The following is a 16,905-nucleotide window of genomic DNA, read 5'->3' as shown; positions in this document are numbered from 1 at the left end:
GGATAACAAGGCTACAATTTCCTGGGTCGTCCCATTTATCTTTGTAGTAGGAAAAGAGCCTGAAGCATATGGTGACGATAACGCTCTTTCCATTCCAGTAGTATTTCTGGAGGATGCGAAACAGAAGCTACTAAAGTTAGGCATTTTAAACCAGCAGGCCCAGATTACTTTCATTCAAGAGTTTTAAAAGAGCTGGCTGGGGATCACTGAACTGTTAACGTTGATTTTCAGTAAGTCTTGGAGCACTGGGAAGGATTTCACGCAGGCCCCAGGAGATGTCTCTGGGGTGCAGTGAGTGTGTATGTGGGGGGTCGATAGTCTATTGACTTGCTGCCTCTAGCTAGGAGCAGTCCTGTCCCCCAGGCTCGGTACAGTGCAGGGGGCTCACTGCTGGGAGAGTGCCTTTAACCCCTGCAGCACTGGGTTCTCTGGCACTCTCGGAGCTGTACAGCACTCGAGGGCACTGATGGGCCCTTTCTGGTGCAGTACGTGGGGCTGCGGGGCAGGACTGTGATGCACGGTGCAGTGGCTGCCCCAGGGCTCAGCCCTCCCACAGGGTAGGTGACTTATGCAGAGTGCCAGTGAACGGGGCAGCCCCGCGAAGGAGGAGCCAGGAGCAGGTGGACACGTGGCGGAGAGGACTGGGCACATGCCAGCTCTAGCACAAGGGTGTAGACTGGGGGCTGGGTCAAGGGGGCTCCTTGGGGATCCTTCGGGGGCCATATTAGGTGAGGGCACGTGGGACATGAATCAAGGGGCACATTGGGGCCAGATTGGGGAGCACCGAGGGCAGATGTGGCTGGGTGACGGCGCTGGCGAAGGTGGCCCGAGGGCCTATGCAGCCCAGAGCTGGGCAGGAGCTGGCCTCTCAGCCTCTCCCTTTCTCTGTCTCTGCAGGTGGAAAGTAGTGAAGCATCCAAAGACACTGCCTCAGTCCCAAAGTGCCACCCCCCCTGCCAGGATGCTGGCTCCACGGAGCAGGTGCTCAATGGAGACCTGGAGACAGACGGTGCCCAGTGGAAAGGCCCGGAGGACAGCGACGGGACCCCGAAGGGCGGGCAGCATGGCGAGGACGAGACAGACAGCCTCCCAGACAGCGAGACGGGCCAGGCCCTGGAGAACGGGCGCTGCACCCCGAAGGACAGCCCGGATCCCCCGGCCGATGAGGGTGAGCTGGCCCCTTCCGCCCCCCAGAAGAAGAGAGGCAAGAGGAAACTCTTGGAGACAGCTGGGAAAAGTAAGACCTTAGCGTTTAGGGCTCCCGTCTATGGGGCTGGCAGGATCCAGGAGCGCGGGTAACGTGACCTCTGACCTGCCCATGGTCCTGCTGTCTCCTGCCTGTGCCCCTGTGGTGCCACCACCCAACTGATGTGCCCTGTGTGGGGGTCTGCTACGGAGAGCAGGGCCGGGAGCAGGCTTGAGAGGTACTGCTGGAGTCCTGGGCACCAGATGACTGGCTGGTTGCTCAGGGACACAGTACGGGGGTAGTTTCTTTTGGTACAATCCTCTAATTTGTCTAGGTCCCTCTGTATCCTGTCCCTACCCTCCAGCGTATCTACCACTCCTCCCAGTTTAGTGTCATCTGCAAACTTGCTAAGGGTGCAGCCCACGCCATCCTCCAGATCATTAATGAAGATGTTGAACAAAACCGGCCCCAGCACTGACCCTTGGGGCACTTCACTTGATACCGGCTGCCAACTAGACATGGAACCATTGATCACTACCCGTTGAGCCCGATGATCTAGCCAGCTTTCTATCCAGCTTACCGTCCATTCATCCAGCCCATACTTCTTTAACTTGCTGGCAAGAATACTGTGAGAGACGGTATCAAAAGCTTTGCTAAAGTCCAGAAATAGCACATCCACTGCTTTCCCCTCATCCACAGAGCCAGTTATCTCCTCATAGAAGGCAATCAGGTTAGTCAGGCATGACTTGCCCTTGGTGAATCCATGCTGACTGTTCCTGATCACTTTCCTCTAAGTGCTTCAGAATTGATTCCCTGTGCGTGTTCCCAGCTTCCCACTGACCACCCCCACCCCGTGGGCTCTGTGCTCCCAGCTGCCTCGCTGCTCTTAGAACAGGGGAGACCGAACCATTGGCGGGGTCTGCTCTCCAGTATGGGGAGATAGTAGGGATGCACTGGAAAGCGGATAGGGAGGCACTAGTGCCAGACTGCCAGCTCTGGGCTCAGCCCTCAGTGCCCCCCTGCCCGGGGAATGGGCTCTGCATTGCTGAGCTCTGGGAAGGGAAGAACTTGGAGCGGGTCCCTGGGGGGGCTGTTGGGAATAAATCCTGGGTGCAGCTAATGGACATAGCTCTTGGGCGCCCTCTCGTGTTTGTGCTGTACTCAGTCATGTCAGTCATTGCTAATCCGGTTACACCCCTTTGCCCCAGCTCTGAGATCCCAGTCACCGGCTGGTGGCCCGCAGGGAACGGGGAGAGGCAGGCCACTGTCTTCTCTTGTTCCCTGTCCCCGAAGGCAGGCGAGTGCACAGCTCCCAGGGCGCTGCACAGAAAGAGAGAGACCGGCTCCGATGCTCAGCTGGGGGCACAGAAAAGCCAGCTGCAGCACGTTGAGTGTGGGACAGTTCTACACCAGCCCCGACCCAGTGTCCTTTGTGTCACCTGAGAGGTTCTTGGAAGTGCGCTCCATGGCCCCATGGGGCCATCTGCCAGCAGACCAGTAGCACATCCCTTCCTGCCCCTGGCCTGCCTCGGGGGAACTCCCCTACGCCAGAGGAAAGATCTCGCTGCTTTCTGCCCTCATGCCCAGCCACAAAGTGCCAAGAGGCTGGATTGCAACAGAGAGCCTGGCCCTCACCAGGAGACAGACACACGCACGTGCAGTGCAGTTCAGTGGGGCTCGCTGGCATGAGACGCCCTACAGGCGCTGCCAGAGTGCAGCGGAGACAGAACTGCCATGGGACTGGCGTTAACCCCTGCAGCCAGCCCCTTATTGTTGTCTGGTGCTGACCCCTCGCTGCCAGCTCCGCCCTCTCTCCCCTCCGGGAACCGGTTTTCCTGCTTGCGCTCCATAGCAGAGCCTTTGCTCATTTCTGGCCACGGGAGGGAGTCTCTTTCTCCTCCTGCCCTGGGTTTGGAGCTCTCCCTGGGCCTGAGCCGTCTATTGCTTCTGTTGGCGTAAGTCAGATGTCACTCTGTGTAAGTCCTGGAGGGGGAATTTGGTGCAGACAAGAGAAGACTCAGGCCTTCTGCTGTGCTGGCTGCAGTCCCCTCCTCTTGGGTTGGACACTGCTTTGCGTCAGCTTCCACCTCCAGATCATGGCACCTGACTGGGTTCAATGAGCACTGGCCTCAGCTTTGCACGTTCCCCGCGGGGAGGTAGGGGCACTGCAGCTGATTGCGGGTTTTGGTACGATCTCTCAGAACCCGGGCCAGCGTGCTGGGCACCTTTCATGTTGCATGGAGTGGATGGTGCCAGCTTTCCTCAGGCGGAACGGGCCCAGTTCTTCTTCGAGTGCTTGCTCATATCGATTCCAATTAGGTGTGTGCGCGCCGCGTGCACGTTCGTCGGAAAATTTTTACCCTAGCAACACTCGGTGGGTTGGCTGGGCGCCCCCTGGAGTGGCGCCGCTATAGCACCGGATATATACCCCAGCCGACCCATCCACCCCTCAGTTCCTTCTTACCGCCCGTGTCGGTCGTTGGAACAGTGGAGCGCGGCTTAGCTGACCTCCACTTCCCTAGCTACTCGTAGTTCTCTCGTTAATTCTTCTGTATATAGTTCAGATTTATATAGTTGTAGTTAACTTTATTCGTTGGTACTATAGTTAGTGTATATAGTTCAGAGGGGTTCGGGGATTATCCCCTTCCCCGCACCCGGTGCCGGGGCCCATGCCCGGTTCACTGGGTTTCAAACCGTGCTCGGCCTGCCACAAGCCGATGCTGACAGGAGATCCCCACGACTCCTGTCTGAAGTGCCTCAGGGAATCTCACCTGACAGATAAGTGCCACATTTGTAAGGCCTTTAAGCCGAGAACAAAGAACAAAAAAGGAGCGGGACTTTCGTCTCAAGCAGCTCCTGATGGAGGCAGCTCTTACTCCTCCGCCCTCGGCACCGAGCGCTGGACAGTCTTCAAGAAGCGCTCCCTTGGCACCGGATCGCACCGGTACCGCCAAGGCCTCTCGGCACCGGCCGTCGCCGGCACCAACGTCTGCTCAGCACAGATCCCTCTCCCCGAGGGTGAAGAGGCTCAAGACTCCTGCTGCGTCTGAGCCGCCTGCTCTGCAGCCCGAGCGCTCTACTAAGTCGGACCGCCCGGCACGGATACCTGCCGTGGCACTGACAATATCGGCACCGTCGATTCTGGCCACTCAAGAGCCGTCGAGTCCGGTGCCTGAACGCTCCCCGGTGTGAGCCGTGGTTGAGCTCACTATTCCCTCCATGCCGGAGACATTTTCCACAGCGAGGGAGTTGATTGCAATGACGGATTCTGTGTTGCCTCAACCCCCGGCACCGCCGGTGTGGGTTATACAGTCGATCGGCAAGCCTGCCTTGATCAGACCACCCTCCGTCGGCACCGCAGAGCAGCACCGTTCACGATCACGGTGCCGCAGACGCTCTCGGTCCCGTCGCCGATCCAGGTCCTGACGCCGCTCGCAGTCCCGGCACCGTTCTCCATTTCGGTACCGGTTGTACTCGCGGCACCGGTCAGTGTCCCGTTCACCAGCCCGATACACTCGGCACCGATCCAGCTCCCGGCACCGCTCCAGGCACTGTGGCTCTCGTAGCCACTCCCGTCGTCGAGCCTCGAGATCTCAGTCGACCTCCTGGCACCGCTCCAGTCGCAGGTCCCGATCTCGCTCCCGGTACTGGTATGCCACCCGGTACCGATCCCCGGTGCCGCGTCGAGCAACACCAGCTAGAGAGGGAGACTCTGCCCAGGGCTTTTCAGCTCCATGGCCATCCAGACGTGCATCAGTGTTGTCCCACGCGGGCAGTTCATACGCACAAGACCGTGATTTGGATGTGACCACCAGAGTCTTCCAGGAGGCCCAGGACCCTGGCCCCCATCAGTGGTCATTCTGGACACCTTGGGCGTACCACCAGGCCCAAGGCATACCTGTGATCCCATCTCGCTCTGTTCCGTCAGAGCACCGGGTGCCAGAGGCGACAGTTAGCCGTCCCCCTCCGACCGGTACGGACGAAGCCCCGGTTCAGCCACCGGACTCCCAGATCCCACTGGAACAGGAGGTCGTCCAGGAGTACGAGCCCATGCAGGACCGCTTGTCCCCAGCCTTTCTTCTTCCTCCTCCCCAGATGAGGCGGTGGCAGGAACGTCCTCCTCGGGCCCTCCTCCAATCGACTTGAGGGCCCATCAGGACCTCCTGAGACGGGTGGCACTCAATATGAACCTCCAGGTGGAGGAAGTCTCAGAGATAGAGGATCCGGTCGTAGACATTCTGTCGGCTGACACCCCCACTAGAGTGGCCCTACTGTTCATTCAGACGATCCAAGCCAATGCGGATACCATCTGGCAGCCTCCAGCCACTATCCCGCCCGCGGCCAGGGGAGTCGAACGCAAGTACATGGTACCCTCCAGAGGGTATGAGTACCTATATGTACATCCTCCCCGCTGCTCCCTTGTCGTCCTGTCCATCAATGAGAGGGAACGCCATGGCCAGCAGGCACCAGCCCCTAAATCGAAGGAGGCTAGGCGAATGGACTTACTGGGCCGTAAGGTGTACTTGGCAGGGGCCCTGCAACTCCGCGTAGCAAACCAGCAAGCCCTGCTTAGCCACTACAATTACAACACCTGGGCGGCAGTGGGCAAATTTACGGAGTTGGTTCCTCAGGACTCCCATCAAGAGTTTGCTGCCCTCCTGGAAGAAGGGAAGAAAGTGGCGAGAACTTCACTCCAGGCCTCGTTGGATGCAGCTGACTCCGCTGCCAGGACTCTGGCTTCGGGTGTTGCCATGAGGCACATTTCATGGCTCCAGGTGTCGGGCCTTCCCCCGGAGCTGCAGCATACTATACAGGACTTGCCCTTCGATGGCAAAGGCCTGTTTTCCGAAAAAACTGACCCTAGGCTGCAAAGCCTAAAGGACAGCAGGGTCACTATGCGTTCTCTTGGCATGCACACGCCGGTGACTCAGCGCCGGCCTTTCCGTCCCCAGCCTCACTGCCCTTACCCTGCACCTAGACAAAGACAGGACTTTGGCAGGAGGCGTGGCCGAGGCGGTCGTAGGCGTCAGTCAGGGCCCCAAGGGGGCCAAAATCAGGGTCCCTCTAAACCACCAGCGGGGCCAAAGCCAAACTTTTGAAGGCACGCCCGAGGACGGCGTACCAGTTATTACCCAGGATCCGTTCCCTCCCTTTTACAACCGCCTCTCCTTTCTCCTCCCTGCGTGGTCCCATCTAACCTCAGATCATTGGGTCCTACGCATGGTGGAACTTGGGTACCGCCTCCAGTTTATTTCGCCCCTCACCTCCCACCCTCCATCCTCGTTCCTCTTCAGGGACCCCTCTCACGAGCAATTCCTCTTGCAAGAGGTGCGGATGCTCCTCGCCATCGGAGCTATAGAGGAGGTACCAAAGGACGAAAGGGGCAAGGGGATCTACTCCCGCTATTTCCTAATTCCCAAGGCGAAGGGAGGTCTCAGACCTATCCTAGACCTGCGGGAACTCAACAAGTTCATGATAAAGCTGAAGTTCCGCATGGTATCCCTGGGGACCGTCATCCCATCCTTGGATCCCAGAGACTGGTATGCCGCCTCGATATGAAGGACGTGTATTTTCATGTTGCCATTTATCCTCCACACAGAAGGTACCTCCGGTTTGTGGCCAACCGTCAACATTTCCAGTTTACGGTCCTTCCGTTTGGCCTCTCTACAGCCCCAAGAGTATTCACAAAGTGCATGGCTGTAGTCACCGCCTCCCTCCGCCGCCATCGGATACACGTTTTTCCGTATCTAGACGATTGGCTAATTCGAGGGACCTCCGAGGCCCAAGTTACCCATCATGTGGGCATCGTCAAGGACCTATTCCTGCATCTAGGCCTGATGATCAATATAGAGAAATCCACTCTGATTCCCACACAGAGAATAGAATTCATTGGGGCCATCCTGGACTCCAATCTCGCCAGAGCCTGCTTACCTCAGCCTCAGTTTCAGGCGATGGTAACAATTATACAAGGTCTACGGAACTTCTCGACAACTTCGCCTCGCACTTGCCTAGGTCTCCTGGGTCACATGGCTGCCTGCACATTCGAAACCAAACATGCCAGGCTTCGCCTCCGTCCACTCCAATCGTGGCTCACCTTGGTGTACCACCTGAGCAGAGACAGCATAGACATGATCGTCACAATCCTCCCGAGCATCCTAGGCTCCCTCGACTGGTGGTCGACGCCCTCCCTGGTGTGTGCAGGGATGCTGTTCCATCCACCTCAGCCCTTGGTGTCCCTGACGACAGACGCCTTGTCTCTCGGCTGGGATGCTCACCTTGGTCAGTTTCGCACTCAGGGCCTTTGGTCAGCTCAAGAGCTGGCCTTGCACGTCAATGTCCGAGAGCTGAGAGCAGTCCGCCTTGCGTGCCAGGCGTTTCAGCAGCACCTACAAGGCCGTTGTGTCTCAGTGTTCACAGACAACACAACGGCCATGTATTACATAAACAAGCAGGGAGGAGCACGGTCCTCCCCTCTTTGCTGGAAGCTATCCAGCTCTGGGACTTCTGCATAGCCCAATCGATAGACCTGGTAGCGTCCTTTCTCCCAGGGGTCCGGAACACTCTGGCGGATCGCCTCAGCAGATCCTTCCTGTCTCACGAGTGGTCGATTCGTCTGGACATTATCCATTCCGTTTTCCGGAAGTGGGGCTTTCCCCACATAGACCTCTTCACTTATCGCGAGAACAGGAAGTGCCAGACGTTCTGCTCATTCCAAGGCCTCTCCCCGGGCTCGATCTCGTAGGCTTTTCTGATGTCGTGGACGAGCCATCTGCTGTACGCTTTCCCGCCGTTCCCGCTGGTTCACAGGGTCCTGCTAAAACTCCGCAGGGACAGAGCGCACCTGATCATGATCGCTCCAGCGTGGCCCAGGCAGCACTGGTACACCATGTTGCTCGACCTGTCGATAGCCAACCCGATTCCCCTGCCTCTTTGCCCAGACCTCATAACGCAGGATCATGGCAGACTTCACCACCCAGACCTGCAATCCCTGCACCTCACAGCATGGCTGCTGCGTGGCTAAACCAATCCGAGTTACGTTGCTCTGCCTCGGTACAATAGGTACTCCTGGGTAATAGGAAACCTTCCACTTGGTTAACGTATCTGGCCAAGTGGAAGCGTTTCTCCTGCTGGTGCAAAACGCACAATGTTACTCCCACCGAGGTCCCGATCCATTCCATCTTGGACTACCTCTGGTCTCTCAAACAGCAGGGCCTGGCGGTGTCATCACTGAGGGTGCACTTGGCAGCCATCTCTACCTTCCACCCAGGGGAGAGTGGCCGCTCTGTATTCTCGCACCCTATGGTTTCTAGGTTCCTCAAGGGCTTGGAGCGCTTATACCCCCAAGTTCGCCGCCCCGCCCCAACCTGGGACCTCAACCTGGTTCTAACCAGACTTATGACTGCCCCATTCGAGCCGCTGGCAACCTGCTCACTGCTATACCTGTCCTGGAAGACAGCTTTCCTCGTAGCCATTACATTGGCCAGTCGAGTCTCCGAGCTTCGGGCTCTCATGGTGGACCCACTGTATACTGTGTTTCACAAGGACAAGGTGCAGTTGCGACCACATCCGGCCTTCCTCCCTAAGGTGGTGTCGGCCTTTCATATCAACCAGGATATCTACCTTCCGGTCTTCTTTCCGAAGCCACACTCATCGCGAAGGGAGCAACAATTGCACTCCCTAGACGTCCGTAGGGCGCTCGCATTTTATATCGAGCGGACAAAGCCCTTTCATAAAATGCCCCAACTCTTCGTCGCAGTGGCAGACCGAATGAAGGGCCTACCTGTCTCCTCGCAGGGGATTTCTTCTTGGGTGTCGTCGTGCGTCCGCAACTGCTATGACTTGGCCCATGTTCCATCGAGCCACCTCACTGCACATTCCACCAGGGCTCAGGCTTCTTCTGCTGCCTTCCTGGCTCACATGCCCTTCCAGGGGATAGGTCGTGCAGCTACCTGGTCCTCGGTCCACACCTTTGCCTCACATTATGCACTGGTCCAACAGTCCAGAGATGATGCAGCCTTTGGCTCAGCAGTTTTGCATTCTGCAACATCTCACTCCGACCCCACCGCCTAGGTAAGGCTTGGGAATCACCTAATTGGAATCGACATGAGCAAGCACTCGAAGAAGACGGTTACTCACCGTTGTAACTGTTGTTCTTCGAGATGTGTTGCTCATATCCATTCCAAACTCACCCTCCTTCCCCTCTGTCGGAGTAGCCGGCAAGAAGGAACTGAGGGGCGGATGGGTCGGCAGGAGTATATATCCGGTGCCATAGCGGCGCCACTCCAGGGGGCGCCCAGCCGACCCACCGAGTGTTGCTAGGGTAAAAATCTTCCGATGAACGTGCACGCGGCGCGCACACACCTAACTGGAATGGATATGAGCAACACAGCTCAAAGAACAACAGTTACAAAGGTGAGTAGCCGTCTTTTCTGCTGTGCTGCCCCTGAGGCTTCCGTTGCTGTGATTGGCTGGTGAAGTGAGGCGCCAGATGTGGGTGCCAGGCAGTCGAATGGGTGGGGCTGGTCTGTTGGGTCTGTGTCTAGCCCGTGGTTTCTCTGTGGCAGAGACCTGCAGAGTTTTTTCTTGCAGTGCAGCTCCCTGCGGCTCTCCTGAGGCTCCGGTGTGCTCAGTCACTGGCTGCAATCTCTCAGATCTGCGGTGCCCTGCAGGGCCCATGTAGCACTGCGGGTTTCTAGGAGGGGCCAGTTCCTGTGGAGACCAGCTTGCCCAGCTCGGTCACACACACAGGCTTCTTGTCCCGTGAGCCAAGAAAGCTCCTGCACTCGTTGGGCAAGTTTGTCTGCAGAGGCACAGGAGTGAGAGGAAGATCAGATGTGCCCCCAGTATCCCACCTCCTGCCCTCTCCCAGCACCAGCCACGGCTCTGCCTTCTGTGGCTTGTGTTCCCCAGCCAGCTCCTAAACCCCTTAGGAAACAGCCAGCTCCCAGTAGTGAGCCCCTTTCCCTCTCTGCCCAGGGGATGTCTTAGCCGCGAGATGGGTCACACTGGGCTCCCCGCTGGGAGAGCGTCCGGCTTCTCTCCTCCTGGGCCCTGCTGGTTGGGCTGGGATGTCTGAGGTTGCCCTGGCCTAGCCTGGTGCAATCTGACGTGGCTTTATGGCCAAAGGGGAGTTGGCAGAGCTGCGCCGAGCTAGGCTCCCAGCGGCTCCCTGCGAGCTTGCTGCATTCGTGCTAGTTCTCACTAATCATTATCCCGGTTATTAATGCTCCCCGGCAGAACTGCCTTAATTCCCAGCCCGGGCCCAGCTAGCCTGGAGCCTGCCTCTGGCTGTTCCCAGATCCCCAGGCCGGAAGGGACCACAGTGATCATCTGGCCTGACCTCCTGCCTAGCACTGACCAGACACCTGCCCTACAATAATTACCCAGAGCAGATCCATTAGGGCTTTCGAATGGCCAGGGAGGGAGCATCCCTCATGGCCCTGGGGAAATTGTTTCCGTGGTTAAAGGGTGTCAGAGGAGGGTGTTCCCCTTGCTGGGCAGTACTGGGCTGTGCAGGGCATGACATGGTAGAGGTGCCAGGCCTGTAGTTAGGGCTCCCTTTGCCCAGCTCCACTTTCAGTGGTGCCTCTGCTACTGGCGTGCAGCTGCTTTCAGCTGAGAGGCATGTGTGTGTGTGCGCGCGTGCGCTGGGGGTTGTAGCTTTTTTGAGGTGCCTGTGCAAAGCTCCGTGTGGGGCTAATGGGGGACTAGAACCCCTTTGTCAGACTGCGGCCCAAGCCCTAGCGAATCGTTGCCTTCCCTGGCCCAGTACGGGGTGCTGTTAACCCAGCCAGGGGCTCCCTGCTCCTGGCATTCATGGCCAGGGATCCTAGAAATCTGTTTGCTGCGGAAAAATGTGGAATTCGCATTTTTACAGCAAATCTTTAATTTTTACATTTTGTGAAAAAATAACCCCCTGTACGGGGAACCCCGATCTCATGGGGACTGGGGCCAGATCGCATCACAAGAAATGGGGATAATCAGGAGAACTGGCAAAGATCTTTCTGGCCCTTATTTTCCGATGTGGTGGGGCTCAGGCAGCCAGCCCTACATGGCTGGGACTGACCACCCCAGCCCCTGCTGCTGTCAGGCCCAGGCAGCTGGGAGTTCAGTCAATGCGGAGAACCAGATAGTGGTGGCTCGGCTAAACGGGGTTCTGCTGTATAGAATACAGACCGGGAAGTATCTGGTGTATGTAAGAAATACAAATAGCAATGCTATGAATTGTATTGTATTGTAATGATTGGTAGGCGTTGAACATTGTGTTCAGCTGACACCTGCGTATGTTGCGGCTAGAGAAGTTAACTTCAGTGTTTCATTTTCATTGTGGAAAAACGCCAATTTTTGTTGGTTTTATCAGAGAATTTTGGGTTTTTATCACGGAAAACGGGGGTCCCTGCTCAAGGCTCTCCCTGGCCTGTAATGCAGTAGAGGTGTGGCTCAAGGAGAGTCCACGCTGCGGGGCAGAGTGGAGGACCCCCAGCGGGGATGCAGAAACCAGGATCCCTCAGGAGTCGGCCCCAATGCTCTGCAGGGGCAGGAACAGCCAGGAGTGCAGTTTCCTCGCCAGCAGCAAGGCCTTGGTATTGGACCAGCAGAGGTTTCGGGCTCTGGAAATAAGCTCAGTTCTGGCAGGCCAGAGAGACGGGCTGCTGCACCCATGGCACAAGGCCCCCACACGACAGGAGGCCAACTGCACCTGAATAATCCGGGTGGGGGTCAGCGTCAGGCAGGCTGGGGGCACTGCACAGACACATGGGGGCACAGTGCCTGCCCCTGGAGCTTGGGGCAGGGAGATGGCTGCAAATACAAGCAAAGGGGGTCAGCCAGCGCTCGCACTCCAGTGATCCTGGGGATGGAGGTGGGGAGAGCAGGCTCTGGTCCCTGGGTCCCGGTGAGGGGCTCGAGATTCCTCCCCCCCCATCAGTGCTTCCCCTGCAGAGGTGGGGAGGGAGCAGCCAAGGCTTCATGGAGCCGCACGTCAGGTTGTAGCCTCAGGAGCCCGTAAACCCTGGTGGGCTGAGCTGCTCTGCTCGGTGGGGAAAGTGGGGCAACAGGCGAGGCCTGGCTGCCCCTTTCCCAGGCTGCCCTCCTTGTGCCGTGGCTGGGAAGGGGAAGCCTAGCCCGTGTCACTGGGCAGGCTCCTCCCTGCTCCCCTTCCCTTCCATGGCTTGTCAACTGCTCTAGCAGGCTCTGAGCTGCCTCTGCTGCCCTGGGGTCCCTGCTTCTGGCCTGGGCTCAGGCCCAGCGGCAGTCAGAGTCCCAGTCACAGCAGCGCTGCCCAGCGGCCTAGGGACAAGCCTGTCTCCTGTGGCAGCTGCGGGGAGAGTCTCTAACGAGGCAGATGGCACCAGCCCGGTTCAAATTGGGCCTTTTCTCTTGGGGAAGACGTTTACCAGCCCTCAGTTCTGGTCTCAGCTGAAGGCCAGGACCCCATGCCACACAGTGCCCCTTACTGCCACCCTGGGGTCAACATTGACTCGCGGGGAAGAGTGGCTTTTCCTGGCCTCCCTCCCCTGCCATCCACCTGTTCCCAGGGCCTCAGCTGTGAGGGGAAACCGACGTTCCCCCATTGACTCGTTAGCTGCAGAGAGCAGCCCTAGGAAAGCTGGTTCTTCCCCAGGATTTCTGAGCAGTGTGTTCTGGTTACTGCCGAGAGAGGCAGCAGGGCGGGGCAAGTTCTCTTTGCAAGCTGGCCTCAGCCATGTGCTCCCAGGCCAGGCAGCGCAACACTCGGAAACATCTCCACAGCAGCATCTGCTGTGCACCTCAGGGCTTAGCTGTAACTCCCAGCTCCAGCTGATGCTCACAGGGACCTTTCCCTCCCCACGCTGGTTCTCAGCCTTGCAGTGAAGCTCCTCCGAGCTTCGATCTGCAGGGTTCTGCGGGGTGTCACGCAGCCTCCAGGCTGTAGCTGGCCTGGGCAGAAGCGGGTAGTACAGACCAGGACATTTGCAGCTATGATTGAGCCTGCAGCTTGAACTGCCTTGTGCTGTGACCATTCAGTGGGTTTGGTGTCACCCGCGCTCTAGCCCCAGCAGCACCTTCTCGGTCACTCTCCGTGCATCACTCCCTTCTCCTGAGATGCTCCCCGTGGCCTGTGGGCACCAGGGCGGGTGTGCAGGGGCTGACCCATGCTGCTGGCCTCTGCCCGTTTTGCATGTCCGGGTAAACGTCCTTTGTTTAACTTTGCGAGGACAGCTTCTAGGAAAAGGCAGGGGACCCTGCGATCCTAGCCAGGCCGAAAACCAACAATGACGGGGATATTCAAACCAGACACCCCAAAGGTCTGCCCAGCCAAGGTCCGAGGGCTGCGCCTGGCTGGCGTGAACCGGAGTGGACCGCAGATGTCTTCACTTCAGTATGGAAGGGCAGCCTCCCTGAGACCGCAGGTCCCAGCACGCAGTTCTGCGCCTTGAGTGCACAGGCTTGGCTGAGATGCAGCATTCCCTGCTGGGAGCTGTCGTCTCTGTGGGCCTTTGCCCTGCACTGGACATGAGAGCAGCTGCGGGCCATGTTGGGCTGCCCCATGTTCCCTCAAGACCCCCTTTTGGGTGCTGGGGAAGGCCTGCTCCTTGGGGGTATGCTGCCTCCCTGCTGTGGCTGGGGCGTTTCTTGACCCATTGGCGTCCTGGGGCTCCCCTGCCTGCAGTGCAGAGACTTTGCCCAGTCAGGGAGGACTTCTGGAGCGCGGCCTCGTCACACCGTCCTGTGCTTGGCCCCTCGCCCGGCGTGTGGCAGTGGAGCAGAGACGCGCGTCCCTAGTTTCTCCCCACTCCCTTTCAGTGGCTTTGGGGCGCTGTTAGGCCCAGGCCCTGTCCTGCTGCTGTTAGAACGCCCAGCGGTAGCTCTCCCTAAGAGCCTGAGGTGGCCTGCTGTGACGGGTCTCTCCTGGGGGAGCCAGCAGGCATAAGGGGGCCTGGGAGCTGGGGCTGGGGCTTCACAGGGAAGGGAGACTGAGCCGGGTGCTGGAGGGCCCTTGGCTAAGGGGAGCAGGCACTCTGGGATGGCTCCCCGGCCATGGGGGACTCTGGGAGAGGCTGAGATGTGGGAGCCCCAGGCATAGCTTGTTTGCCTTCCTGATGGCATTTTCCTGGGAGTCTCATCAGACCTAGAGGGGGTGCTGGGGATCTGCGGTAGGCTCTGGGGTTGTTAGTCTGCAGCTGGCACCGAACAGCCTCATTAAGCTGCTGAACACAAAGGTGTGTCGGTATAGCAGGGAGAAGGGACCCTGTCCGGGTGGGTCGGAGTGAGGGCTGGTTGTTGGTTCATCCCCTGAGCATCTGAACAGCCTCTGGGCCCATTTCCCTTCTCAATGTGATTTCAGGGCCACATGGGTTGTAGGTAGGTGCCAGCCCCTGCGTTCTAGCCCATCTCTGCCCCAGCTGCCTGCCTGCCTGGAGCTTCCTCAGATCAGCTTCCCCATCAGGAAAGGCAGGATAATGCTATGGATGGGGGTGAGTTGTGGGTGGGTGCTCTGCTCTGTGCTCTTGTACCTTACGGCTGCACCATCCATTTGGGCAAACTAATCCCCTCCTCAAGCCGTGACGCCTTCCTGCTGCGCTGTCGGATCACCACGGCCGACCCACAGAGCTGGGCACTGGGAGTGCGTCAGACACCCCAAGCCAGTGGCCGCGCAGGGCTCTCCAGGAGGACCTGCCTGGGAAAGGTCTGACTCTTCTGGGAATTCAAAGGGGGCTCAGCTGGGATAGGCCTCCGGAGGATGATTTAACTGGGGATTGGTCCTGCTTTGAGCAGGGGTGTAACGGGTCGGACTCACCCCTGCGGCGCCTCCTGCTGGTTGCTCTGGGGATTAGCTCTGTCCAGCGCTGGAGCGCCCTCTGCAGGCTGGTGATCCGCCTGTCCTCTGGCCCCCGTGTCCCTCCCTGGACCCGGTGCCCTTTCACATGGGGTGCTGCCCCTGGCAGTAACCCCTTTCTCTCTGGGTCTCCCCTCCTTGGGGAACCCCCACCCTCTATCCCCACCTTGCCTCAGTATTGGCTACTGCCAGTCATTGTCTAGCCCCACGCCCTGGGGCAGGCTGCAGTATCAGCCCACTCATCACAGGCAAAGGGGTTTGGACCTGCTGCTTTGGCCTACCCCTGGGCTGCCCTCTGCAACCCCCAGTACCTGTTGGCCCTTCGCTAGGCCGCAGCCTGGGGCTTTCCAGGCTGGAGCTCCCCAGCTCCTCAGCCTTTCCCCAGCCCTGCTTCACTCAGGTACCCAGTCTCAAATTCCCTGCAGCCAGGCCCTTCTCTCGCTCTGAAGGCAGAGAGAGACTGTCTGGGCTTCTGGCTTCCCTGGCCTTCTTATAAGGCCCTGTTCAGTTTGGGGCGTGGCCCCAGCTGCAGCCACTTCCCCCAATCAGCCCAGCCGAAAGGCTGTCTTCTCAAACCTCGGCCCCTTCCCAGGGCTGTTTTTAACCCCTTCACAGCAGGAGCAGGGTTTCACCCTGCTACAAGGGGGTTGGACTAGATCCCTCCTGAGATCCCTTCCAACCCTGAGAGTCTATGATTCCCAGCAGAGAGACCACTTGGGGCTTCTTCAGTACAGAGATGGTGTTCCCATCCCACCCACTGGTCCCTGCAGAGACCTGGAAGGCGTCAAAAATACTTGGACCTGTATCATCAGTGCTTTCCTTGTAGAGTGGCCCAGGGCTTGGGGGAGGAGCTCTGCAAGGGACTCTCATCCCTGGGAATGCTGCTGCATTGGGGCCAGATTTCTGAGCTGCAGGGCCCTGCTGGGGGGGGTGAGTGGGGGGCTTCTGCCATGCAGCCCACAGGAGCCACTGCTCCTGCACAGCTGAGCAGGGTCTGCCATGGGCCCCAGCCTTGAGGAAGGGCGGAGGGGTGCAACAGGGGCAGAGGTCTGACCTACTCCCTCGCCTGGCTCCCTGGCTCACTCTGGCAATGGGAGCCAGGCCAGTCTAGGCTGGAAGAGGTGTCAGAGTGCTATGGGACCACTCTGCCCGCTTGGGGGTGGAGGCCCAGGGAAGGCAGGGAGGCTGGTATGCAGCCACGGAGCAGAAAGGAACCAGCTCAGACTCCTTCAGCCCCCCTCGAATGGCTGAAAGCTCCTTCTGAGGGTCGCCTTTCACTCGGGGCTGGGGAGTCCCTTCCTCCCTTCAGAGGAACACACTTCAAAGCCAACAGGGACCACTAATGTCATGTCATCTGACCTGTGTCGCTCAGGCCAGTGAAATTTCACCCAGTTACCCCTGTATTGAGCCCTGTAACTCGGGTTTGGCTAAAGCAGCTTCCAGAAAAACAGCCAGTCTTGGTCTGGAGAAATGGAGACTCTACCACTGCCCTTAGTTAATCACCCTCGCTGTTACACCTCACTGTTTCTAATTAGCATGGGCCTGGCTTTAGCCTCTCTGCACCAGCTCAAAGAGCCCTCCAGTACCCACACCCTGGAATCAGCTCACATCTCAGTCTTCCTTTTGATATGCTAAAGTGGGAGCTCTATAGTCTGCACTTAAAATTTAGATTGACTGAGTTATGGCGCTCAGGGGGGTGAGAAATTCATCCCCACGAGCAGCAGAGTTAAACCAAACTAAGCCCTGGGGCAGGCACGGCTGGGTCGGTGGGAGAATTCTTCTGTCCACTAACCCCGCCTCCTGGGGAGGGGGATCACCCCTTTCCGGCGCTGGAGGGAGTGTCTGCACTGTCGGCATGGACCATTGCCTAGTCTCTCACCGTAAGGCATTTTCTCCAGCC

The 16,905-nt window shown here is 58.4% G+C and overlaps 1 protein-coding gene across 4 annotated transcripts in view; it reads left to right on the top strand.

The window, feature by feature from the left end:
* The window catches only part of DNMT3A (DNA methyltransferase 3 alpha), a 247,436-nt gene that overhangs the window by 100,206 nt on the left and 130,325 nt on the right, over positions 1-16,905 (top strand). For all 4 annotated transcript variants that reach the window (XM_045009567.1, XM_045009568.1, XM_045009569.1 and 1 more), the window contains exon 4: positions 898-1,237. In XM_045009567.1, coding sequence (XP_044865502.1) covers positions 898-1,237 — 340 coding nt within the window. The remainder of the gene's footprint in view (positions 1-897; positions 1,238-16,905) is intronic.

The sequence above is a fragment of the Mauremys mutica genome, chromosome 3 (genome assembly GCF_020497125.1).
Source record: "Mauremys mutica isolate MM-2020 ecotype Southern chromosome 3, ASM2049712v1, whole genome shotgun sequence".
Classification (NCBI taxonomy): Eukaryota; Metazoa; Chordata; order Testudines; family Geoemydidae; genus Mauremys; species Mauremys mutica.
Note: the sequence above shows the minus strand (reverse complement) of the source record. Positions and strands in the feature narration are given on the sequence as shown.